This window comes from Monodelphis domestica, chromosome 5 (assembly GCF_027887165.1).
Source record: "Monodelphis domestica isolate mMonDom1 chromosome 5, mMonDom1.pri, whole genome shotgun sequence".
NCBI lineage: Eukaryota > Metazoa > Chordata > Mammalia > Didelphimorphia > Didelphidae > Monodelphis > Monodelphis domestica.
Window position 1 is genome coordinate 77,999,436 of NC_077231.1, and position 12,103 is coordinate 78,011,538.

The window sequence follows — 12,103 nt, forward strand, 5'->3', positions numbered from 1 at the left end:
CGACTGCACATGTATAACTTGTCTCAAATTGCTTGCATTTTCAAGGAGGAGAGAGGGAAGGGAGGGAGAGAATCTGGAACTCAAATTTTTAAAAAACATGTTTAAAATTATTTTCACATGTAATTGGAAAAAATAATAAAGTATTTTTTAAAATTTTTGTTGGGGAGAATTGGACATGAGAGCAGGGATGGTGATAGTGATGCAAAAAAAGAAAAAGAAAGAAAAGAATGATAAACATGTCAATGAAGCGTTTAAAAATGCACAGAAAAGAACAGAAGGTGGTTCAGAGGGAGACACAGACAAACAAACCAACATTAGGACTAATGTGCTGAATTTATAATAGAATAGAAAAAGGTGCATGTGATAAGGATTCCTGGTTTTACAATTTTCTTTTCCTGTTGTTTGTATAAGAAAATGCTCGTATTTGTCAAGTTCAGACTCAAAAAGATTTAAAAAATGTTTTATCTCATTATTTGTACTTTTATATTATTATTTTTATTAATTTTATCAAAATTATTTCTTTAAATGTGTACTTGTGTCCCTCTCAGTGGAATGTACTTGAGGGCAGAGACTGTTTTTTGTTTTGTTTTTCTATCCTTTGCAGCTATATATTAAACAGGGGCTTAATAAATGCTCATTGGATGGGAGAAAGAATAAATATTTATATTTATATTACCATGTGCCAGGCACTGTGCTAAACATTTTCTAAATATTAGCTCATTTGATTCTCCCACTGATCCTGCTTGAGTGGTGCTCATTATCCCCTTTTTACACTTGAGACTTGCTTAGGGTCACATAGCTAGGAATTAGCTGAAGCCAAATTAGAATCCAGTTTTTCCTGACTCCAGGCAGAGCACTCTGCCCTATGGAACCAGCTAGCTGCCCCTGCATTTGAGCAGATTAGGCTGGCTTTACTTCACCCCTTTAAGTAGTCTCCCCACTGGTGAATGTTGCCATTCCCCTAAGACTTGGGAAATAATCACAGTAGCTAACATTTAGGAAGTGCTTTAAAGTTTGTACAGCATTTTCATAGATAATCTCATTGGATCCTCACTACAAATCTGTTCTTTAACAAATGAAAAAAACAGGCTGAGAGGGGTCAGCTACTATGTGTCTGAAACAAGATCCAAACTCAGGTTTTCCTGACTCTAAGTTCAATTTCTTATCTCCTTTAACAGCAAAAAAATCTATCGATGCATCCAACATCATTGTTGCTGTTCAGGCTCTCAGTTGGCTCCAACTTTTCCTGACCCTATGGACCACGTTGCTCCCCAGGCCCTTCTCTCATTCTGTACCTTTTTTTCCCCATTAATTTACTCTTTTATCATTTAAATTTTTAGATATTTTCCCATGTTTTCATGAATCCTTTTCTTTCTCGCACCCCTTCCAGAGCCAACAAGTAATTCCACTAGGCTGTACAAATGTTATCACTTGATCCCTGTTTCCATATTATTCATTTTTGCTATAGAGCCTCTGATGCTCTCTCTCTTGAGTATCCCTGGAAATCTGTCCCAATTCACATTTGTTGTTTCCATAGATAAGACCTTCATTTGGTCCAGGTCCAGGCCAGTACGTAAAGTCTTTCTTGCTTTGTGTAAATTATTAGAACTTCCAAATCATGTAACCATGGGAAAATATTCTAAATTAGTTAATTAAAGAAAAAATGAAAGGAAAAAAAACTTCCAAGGGCATCTGCCAACACACTAATGCCCTAGAATAGAAAGGAGATTATTGGTCTATTCAATTCAGTTTAAAAAAACTTTATTGAGTACCTACTATGTGCCATGCACTGTTTTAATCAGTGCTGATCCAAAGAAAAAAATTTTGACAGTTCCTGACGTCAATCTAGGGACTGGATCTCCAGGTACATTCAGCTAGGAAATTTCCTCTAACAATGCGAATCAACACCTTCTCTTCAATTTAGTCTTAGAGAGTTGCCAGAGAAATTGGAGCTTTTAGCTATCAGGGGCCCTCCTGATCCCACTGAGTTTTTGTCACCCTTACCGCCTTTTGAGGACCCCTGACCGATCTGTCAAGCTGGGCTTGACAAAATGATCTGCTGAGAGGTCTTAGTCAATATGTGTCAGAAGTAGGACTTGAACTCAAGTCTTCCTCTGACTTCAAAGTGGGTGCTCTAGCTTCTTTACCAGGGCTGCTTCTATGTACAAAGTGTATATAGAATTAAAATGAAATATAGAAATGTTTTGCATGAGTAAACATGTATAACCTAAATCCAATAGCTTGCCTCTCAAGGAAGGAGGAGGGAGAGAGGGTGAAAACTTGAAACTCAACATGAAGGGGGAAAAAGAATGGTAACAATGATTTTTACATGTAATTAGGAAAATTAAATGTTATTAAAATCAGTTTATTATGTTAGTTATTAAAATAATAAAACACTTTTTATTATTTTATTTATTATTATATTACTCACAATATAAATTTAATTTTTTATTATTTTAATTATTTTAATTATTTGATTATTTATTATTTTATTATTTATTATTTGTTTATTATTATATTACTCACAATATAATTTTAAAAGAATAAATACAAAATAATTGGGGGGACCAGGAAAGGCCTCGATTAAGGAAAGGGGGCTCCTGAAATGTGCTTTGAAGGAACCTCAGAATTATATTAAGTGAAAGTTGGGACAGAGTACCTTTTAGGCAAAGAAGAAAACTTCCCATCTGGAAGTGTTGGCAGCATTAGGATATGGGACGATCAGTGGGGTACGTGACTAGTTAGCCCTCCCCACCCTCATGGGTGACACACCAGGTAGGCAGAGTTCTCCTCCAAAGCTTTTGTGAGAAATCTGGAACCAAAGTTGTATCCATCCCCTGGTTGTAACCATTACCCATTGCACTCCCATTGGTTGATCATTGTCTCTTTCTCTCGTAGGTGTTTGTTTGCTTCCTTCTTGACCATCGCCCTCCAGACCAAGCTTGTCTACCTGACCAGCATCCTGGAGGTCTTGACCCGGGACTTGATGGAACAGTCCAGTAACATGCAGCCCAAGTTGATGCTCCGAAGAACCGAGTCTGTTGTGGAAAAACTCCTCACAAATTGGATGTCTGTTTGCCTCTCTGGCTTTCTTCGGGTAAGTGCCTCATCTTTTTGCAGTGTCAGAGGTAAGACAATCAGGGGTTATTTTTAGCAGACATTGACTCCTTCTGCAGTACAGACCCTGAGTGCTCCATAGTGTCAAAACAACAGCTTTTCTGTCTTGGCCCTCATCCTGAGCAGAGAGATGCCTGGGAAAAAAGCAGCTCCTATAAACGAGTATCTTGTGAATATTATTCATTTCCCCAGACATCATTTCTTTATGAAGGAAGACATTAAGACATTTTAGATGTACCTTGCCTCCATCAATTAAAATTAATTAAGTCCCTTCAGTTTGTTATGCATCCTCAAAAGTGTAGCATCAAAGGGAGAATGTCTAAAATATTAAAGAGAACGAACTTAAAAATAGCTGCAGGCATTTGAGATAGATCCATTTACATAAAAACAATCGATATGCTAATTACAAATACTATCCAACTGATCATTAAAGCAGGTCCCCTATGGACTCTCATTTGTGTAGTTTGAGTTTCCATATGGACATAGATATATAATGAAATTGGATTTCTCAAACCATTTGTCAATTCCAACTGTCCACTTACTCAACTAGGCTTTCCCTGCATTCGATCTTTGGTTAAAATTTTCAAAAAGAAAGAAATGGAAAGTTTGTTACAGAAAGGTTATTGTTCTCCTTTAATTTCAAGAAGAAAAACTGTGTATTTATAGCTAGTCCTAGAATTTAATTGTACCTTGAGCAGGATGTATTGCCATGCCACTAATTTCAACAATAGTATTTAAGTGTAAGACTGAGATGTGGGTCTAAATAGTGGGTGGCATCCACAGCTGTGCTTACTTTAATGTTTAATGCTGTCTTGAAGGAAGACATATGATGTTTTCCTACCAATCCATCTTGCCCCCAAGCAATACCTGGGTAGGAAGGCTAATTCACTCAACCTTTCCCCCTCTATTCATCTAATCCTTTCAAACCTTGTTGGATTCTTGATATCTGCAGCAGCAGCAGCAGCAGCAGCAGCAGCAGCATCCTCACCCTCTTCACTGTAACCATCCTCTCCTCAGTGAGAGGATTCCCTCCATCCAGAACTTTCCCTCCTCTGTTATTATACTCATCCTCTTTCTTCCCTAAACTTGTCATTCATCCTTCTTTTTCTGTTAATCCCCTTTATTTACCTGTTGGAGATCATTTAATATTTCATAGGTACCAGTGCAAACCTTGGCTTATCCAACATCAAATCGTTATTTCTCACCCTCCCTATATAACAGGCCTGTGTCCTTTTCTCATCAGTAATATCTTCTTTTTAACCTTTATCTTCCATCTTAGAATCAATACACTGCATAATGGTTCTAAGACAGGAGATCTAGATCGGTGTGGGTTAGGAAATGGCGCTTAAGTGACTTGCCCAGGATCACACAGTTAGAAAGTATCTAAGGCCAGATTTGAACCCAGGTAGGACCTCCCATCTCTAGGTATGACTCTCAATCCATTGAGCCACCTCTCTGTCCCCATCAGTGATATCTTTAATGCCACTTGAGGCATATTCCCAAATTTTGTCTACATATGTTCATCACCCATTCAGAGCCCTTTGGGATATCTTTAATTCAGTTTGCTTTATTTGGATTAGACATATAACTTCATCAATATAAGGAATTCCCACTGATAAAATGCCCTCTACCAATACAGATGGGTACTGCTTTTCAATTTCAATTTTCAATACAAATGGGTACCGCGTCCTATAGAGTTGCTCTATAGTGACTAGGGGTTCCGAACTCCCTTTCTTGGAATCTGTAAGGTCAAAACTATTTTTATAATATCATGAGATTTTCATTTCTAATCTGGTAAATAACAACTGATATAAACAAAAGCTTTTTGCAGAGGGAAGGAGTCCTCAGTAATTTGTGGCTGTAAAGGAGTCCTAAGACCCCAAACTGAGACCTGCTGCCCTAAAAACTTGTTAAATTCAATTCAAAGAATATTTATTAAGTACCTTCTATATGCCAGCCACTGTTCTCAATACTAAGTTTCTTAAGCAAGTCATTTGAGTTATGTTTGCCCTCAGTTTCCTCAAATGTAACATAGGGATAATAATAGTACCAACCTTGGAAGGCTTTTTTGAAAATCAACTAAGATAATATTTGTAAAATTACTAAGTACAGTGCCTAGCACATAGTAGGTGCTTTGTAAATGCTTATTCCTTTCCTTTCCTTCCTCCCATCAAGGATATAAAGACAAAACCAGAACTTTCCCTGCCCTCAAGGAACTTCGACTCCACTGGGTACACAAAAATAAACATTTTGGTATTTTAATTCTTCTCAATAATAATGAATCATTATCCAAGTGGTTTCTTAGGCAAGTTTTTCACCCCCTTATGGCCCCCCAGAAATGCTCAAACTTAAGTTGCGACCCTTAAAAGAAACAGAAAGAGATACCATTCTTCAACTCTCTGACCAGACAAATGGATACTCCTTGATTGAGAAGACAGTGATGGACAAAGGTCTAGAGGCAGGAAAAAAAATTTTCCATTTATGGGGAATAATGAAGGATGAATCTTAGAGGGTACAGGAACTGTGCTGGACACTGGTGGGAGAAGAGGTTAAAGTTGATTTATTTAATTGAGAACCATTTTCTTTAATCATGCAAAAAAGAGATGGTGTTTGTTGCATTTGGAAAATTGGTAAATTAGTTTTGGTTTATTCTTATTCCTCAATTTAAATATTTGTTTTGTAAATACCACAACTATCTTGAGGTCCTGAGAGTCCTTAAACCTTCAAGGATCTATGATTTTAAAGGATGGGAGTGAGTATTTTCAAAAATCAGTTAGATTAGACCTCAATGTCAGACAATTATTGATCTCCTATCTCCTATTTGAAGCCTTTCCAGGTTATTGGGAGCTTTGGGGCCGTCACCTGGCTTTGGATCACTTTTACATTTTGCCAAGATGGTAGAATTTGGGGATTTTAGTGGAAGAAGAACTCCTAATGAGGACAGTTAAATAAATAAATAAATGAGTGCATAAGCAAATAAATAAATGGATAGCTGAATAAATAAAGTAGGCACTTAGCACCTTGTTTGAAGATTATCTGAGGGTATTAGCTGACCCAACAGACAAAACAAATTAACAGTTCAATCAAGCAACCAAGAAAGCTAATGTGATCAGAGGCTGCATTGAAGAGGTATATTGGTCAGGACACAGTAAGGTGGTCAGTGTCTCTTTGTGTTCTGCCTGAGTCAGGTTATATCTTCAGTATTGTATTTAGTGGGTAGCATATATATCTGTGAACCCTTACCTTCTGTCTTACAATCGATACAAATATAAGTTCCAAGGCAGAAGAATGGTGAGGGCTAGGCAGTTGGAGCTAAGTGACTTGTCCTAGGTCACATAGCTAGAAATTATCTGAGGTCAGATTTGAACCCAGGACCTCGTCTCTCCAGCCCTTGCTCTCTTTCCACTGAACCACCTAGCTGTGCCTGGGTAACATATTTCTTAGAAGAACATTGATTAAATTGGAGAATTTCCAAAAGAGAGCATCTCTTTAGAGGCTGATGTAGTCTCCTGTTCATGTCATGGTTTGAACAAAATTGGGGATTTTAAGTTGGACAAGAGATACTGGGGGTGGGGGGTGTATGATGGTTGTTTTCAAGTATTTGAAGGGCCAACATGTGGAAGAATTTCTTTTATTTTTCTTGGCCCACAAGGAGAGGACCAGGAGCAATAATGGAAGTACACTGAGACTGATTTTAGAGTTAACATCAGGAATAATTTCCTAACAAATTAGAACTATCCCATGGCAGAATGGAATACCATAGGATGGAGGGCCTTCCTCTCACAATCAGCCTTCAAGAAAAGCCAAATGGCCATTTGAGTGCTTCAGTTGAAAGAACATTACATTTGGATTCCAATGAGCTTCATTTGATTCCTGGTTCTGATACTTTTGATACAATGTGACCTTCCTCAAATCCCCGAACTCCCTAACCTCCAAAGATGGGTTTTTACCCACCAAGCTATGAAACATCTCCCACCACCTAGCTCTACTATATATGCAAAATGCTCTGCGGGATCTGTGATCGATCTTAATAATGTGGGTCCATCGTCCCTCCTCCTCCATGCCTGCCCATCCTGTTGTGCTAGTGTCACAACAATTAGTGTTGGAGTGGGGAACAGAAAGGGCATCTGCCTGCCATGCTGGGTGCCTTCCTTGCTCCCTTTTGAGGTTATTAGTAATTCTTCAGCTCCCTTCCAGTTATACTTTGCTCTAGCCAATGGAGCTGCCCATTTTCTTTCTTTCAAATATTCTTTGCTGCTACTATTTATGTATGCATCCATATATGTGTGTGTATATGCCAAATAAAAATATGTGTGTAGACATGTTATTGTGTATGTGTATATACAACATGAGGCAACTAGGTGGCACAGTGGATAGAGTTCTGGATCTGGAACCAGGAAGATGCAGATTCAGCTCAGACATTTACTAGCTGGGATAGCCTCAGTTTCCTCAATAAACATTTGATAAATATCCACTGTATGCCAGATAGATGGATACATAGATGGATAGATGGATGGATAGATGGATAGATGGATGGATAGATAGATGGATAGATGGATGGATAGATGGATGGATAGATGGATAGATAGATAGATAGATAGATAGATAGACAGACAGACCTTTATGTTTATGAAGAGAGACAGAGACAAAGAGACAGGGAGAGGGAGAAGGAGAGAGAGGCAGGTATATAGAAATATCTTTGGGCAGCTAGGTGGTGCAGTGGCTAGAGCACTGGCCTTGGAATCAGTCAGCCTCATCTTCCTGAATTCAGAGCTGGCCTCAGATAGCTGTGTGATCCTGGGCAATTCATTTAACCCTGTTTACCTCAGTATCCTCACCTGTAAAACAAACTGGAGAACAAAATGACAAACTGCTCCAGTATCTTTGCCAAGAACACCCCAAATTGGGGTACAAAGAGTCAGGCACAACTGAAACAACTCAACAAAATACTGAGGTTAAATGGCATGTCCAGGGTTCTAAGAGTAGTAAATGTTTGAGACCAGTTTTGAACCTTGAAGGTGGAGCCTGTTTCTGCCTTTCTCATCTGACCTTAGAATCATGGCTTCCTTTGTCCCTTCACACTGCCATACGTGAAAACCTTGCCTCTCAAATGTGTGCCAACTAACCATGTCATCTTTTGTGCCATTCCTTCCCAAGGAGACTGTTGGCGAACCCTTCTATTTGCTCGTGACTACCCTAAACCAGAAAATCAACAAAGGTCCAGTGGACGTCATAACTTCCAAAGCCCTCTACACCCTTAATGAGGATTGGCTCCTGTGGCAAGTGCCCGAATTCACTACTGTGGTATGCTTGCTGTTACTCGTTCCTTCCAAACGTTTGCACAAGTATTTCCTAGTAAAGGGGAGAGGAGAGGGGGGAGAGCCATGTCAAAATGAAGGGATATAATTCCTGCTGTGAGAGGACTCATCCGTTTCGTTAATTAAAAACAGTAGTTGATAAAATATTAACGCCGTGTTCAAATAATAGATTTTAATTACTTGGATGCAGGGGATGGGGGGAGTATCTTAATGACGCCTGGGGCAATCATCAATTTCCAAAGATTTTAATATGAGGATAGCTTATGGCTTTCAGCGTTGTCAAAGGAGCTGCAAAGTGTTCCCTATTCAGTCCTTGTAATTGCAATCAGGATTTCTCAAACCGTTCTTCTCCGGGAGACAATGTGTGAAGATGCACCACAGCTGAATCGGAACAGGGGCTTATTTTAGAAAGATAACACGAGATTAATTCAGCTTGAGTTTCCTGTGCCATGCGACATGCGTGCTTTATTTCCTTGGATTAGTTACAAATGTTTGGTGTCATGCACTCAATATACCGTGATCTCATCACTATTTTTAGAGTAATGCTGTAAATAATGAACAGAGTTGGTTAGGCTGGCTGTTTGGGGGATTTCACATGGAAGAGAAGGAGAACTCTCGCTGTGGTCCTTCTCACACTGGTTACACTGGGGGGATGGTCAGCACCTTGGAGGGAACCAAGTCCAGTACGTGCTCCAAGTTCATTGAAGAATTCTCTCCCCTTTTCCATGAAGACAGATTGGAGAAAGAGATGGGTAGACCTTGGGGGCGGTGGGGAATGATGGGTGCCTCCAGCTGCAGGATGGACATCCATACAGTGGCTCTGGGCCTCTTCCCAACTTCTTGAGTTGTGGGGAGGGAGAGAGGGAAGAGCAGAAAAATGACAGTGCGGTTTGGGTATTGCTCATTTGTGTTGCTGATCCTCTTGTGGCTTTGCCTGGGACGGCAAGCATGGCAGTGCTGTTTTGGACGAATGCACTCGCTAATTGGAGAAGGCACCATTTTGGCTTGGACTGTGTTTGGGTTATGCTAGTTCTGTCTGTTATGCATGAAATTCCCCATGTCTGCCGTTTCGGGTGCTCAATCACTGTGACCAAGTGGGACGGGCCCTTCCTGGAAGGAGGATTCTTTGCTGACAAACGTAGCTGATCTGGTGCTGAGGATGATCTTTTCTTAAAGTGGCTTTAGGCTGCAGCCTCCCTCCCAGGGCTGATTTCATTCAAACTTAAACCCAGATGGAATCTATAAATCCTGCATAATTGAGTGGCTTTTCTTGGTAGGGCTGCATTCCTGTAACATCTGTAAGGAATTGCAAAATCAGCGATTTAGCAGCTGGAGGGGACCTTGGAGGCCAGGGAGTCCGACCCTCCTTAGTGTACAGGTGCCCAGTCTGGGGCACTGAGGTTATTTGACTTAGCTTGTGGCTGAGGGAGGCAGCATTTGAATTCTGGTCTTCTCTATCCCAAATCCAATGCACATAGAATCTCTAAGCTAGAGGACTTCTCGGAGACCATACAATCTTTTTCTTTTTAAACTCTTTCAGTCTTAGTGACAACTCTAAGACAGAATAGCAAGGGCTAGGCAAATGTGACTGCCACAACTAAGAAAGGATCCAAGGGTAAGATTTGAACCCAGGTCCTCCCAACTCCAGACCTGCCACTCTATCCCCTAGCTGTTCCTGAGGTCATACAATCTTTTTTTTTTCCTTTTAAACCTTTACCTTATGACTTGGAATCAATACTAAATATGAGGCAGAAAAGCAGTAAAGGCTTGGCAATGGGGATTAAAGTTACTTGTTCAGGGTCACACAGCTAGGAAGCATCTGAGGCCACGTTTGTGCCCAGACCTTTCTCTCTGTAGGTCTGCTCTCCATCCCCTGGGCCACCTCACTTCCCCAGAAGTCACACAGTCTTAATGGAATCTGGCCATGTCACCTGGTCTGTCCTTGGAGAACTCCAGGGCAGGAGGAAAGCTGCTCCCTCAGGAGATAATCCGTTCCATTTTTGAATAACACTGAGCGTTGGAAATGTTCTCTTTCCATGGAGCTGACATCTGCCCATCTGCCAGTGCTACCCGTCATCTCTAGCTCTGCCCTTTGGGGCCAAGCCGAACAAGACTAATTTCTCTCCTCCAGTATCCATCAATCAGACGCTCAACAAGCTATGTTTGTTGCCTGGCACCATGCAGGGACACAAAAGGAGGCGCAAACAGACCCTGCCTTCGAGAAGCTTGCATTCTAGTGGGGGAGGCCACACGTGTGCAAGAGGCATACAAGCTGCTTACCGAATGGGTGGAGGAGAGCCTTAGAGGAGTGGGCAGCAGAATAAGGGGCTCCTAACAGCTCCCCGTCCAGGATCCAATACATTCCCTCACCGGAGCCTGCAAACAGCCCTTCCGGCTCTATGGGATGGCGATTAGTCACCCTTTCTTTAAACATAAGGAGTCTGAAGTGCAGAAAGTATCCATGATTTGACTGAGGTCACAGAGCATATAAGTGTCTTCCCAAAGGTTTGCCTTGACCCTGCGGGAGGCTGGCCTTCTCTCTCTTCCCCCATGATGTTTCCCCAAAGGGAACTCTTGGTCCCCAATCCTGTGGAACCCTTCAGTGTTTCGATGGAAGGAAGAAGCTTTCCACGCATTTACTTGACTCTGGGCTGTTTTGTTTCCAAAGCCCTAAAAATTTCCCCAAAGAGAAACGATTTGAAAATAAACACAGGTTGGGGGAATCCAGCAATATTTTGGTTTCATCAGAAACTTCAGACCAGAAGGGGGAGGGTGTCAAAAGGAGAAGAATTGAGGTGGGGGAAGGGAAGAGGGGAGAGAGCCTTACTTGTTGGTTAAGAAGGGTATTTTTGAGGTTTGAAGCTGGGGTTTTTATGCTCTACATCTAAGCAGCTTTTTTTCCCCTTTCATTTGAAAATATCGTTTATTTCATGGCCAATTAAGGCCATGTGTCTTTGATTTGTTAACACTCGCCTCATGAGTTATTTGATGTTGAAGAAATTCATGGAGACTCTCCTTATTTCCTTATAGGCCCTGGGGAGGGAGGCTAATGGATAATGACGATTTCAGAAATCCTCAAGAATCCTTCCCTTCAAAGAGGAGTTTGGCTGTAGAGAAAATGGAGATTTGTGAGCTGGAAAAGAGACAGGCCCCTCATTTATTTCATGGGCCCCAGCTTTTAAAATTACTTTCTGTTTCGGATGCACTTTATTGGCCGGGGACTATACTGAAAACTGTAGAAAAGTCATATGTCTTGCTCAGGTTTTCTATGACTGTGATATTAGCAGAAGGTCATGAGGAACCATCCAGGAGTCCATTTCCTCTCTAGAACCCCCCCCCACACACACACACACTTTATCCATCCTATTTTCTTCCTCTTCTCTTTCTTGGTCCTAAACAGGACTCAGGAGGTTTTGAGGTGACTTAGCTTTTTTCAGCCTCAGTTTCTTCACATTTAAAATGAGGTGATAGCCTCTGAGGGCCCCATCCTCTCCAGGAGCTCTAGATCTGTGATGATCTCAAGTCTGTTCTTCAAAGCCTCCTGTGGTCGTCTGTGCAAATGTCAAGGGCTAGGACAGGCTGATTTTTGTATCCAGGCATACCCTAGGAGGAAATTATATCAAGGAAATGGGAAAGAAGATCCCAGAGAAAGCAAGAGTGGGTCATTA

At 40.9% G+C, this 12,103-nt stretch overlaps 1 protein-coding gene across 1 annotated transcript in view; it reads left to right on the forward strand.

The window, feature by feature from the left end:
- The window catches only part of PLXNC1 (plexin C1), a 243,579-nt gene that overhangs the window by 159,120 nt on the left and 72,356 nt on the right, over nt 1-12,103 (forward strand). Inside the window, exons 20-21 of the mRNA XM_001370068.4 lie at nt 2,899-3,097; nt 8,275-8,421. Coding sequence (XP_001370105.2) covers nt 2,899-3,097; nt 8,275-8,421 — 346 coding nt within the window. The remainder of the gene's footprint in view (nt 1-2,898; nt 3,098-8,274; nt 8,422-12,103) is intronic.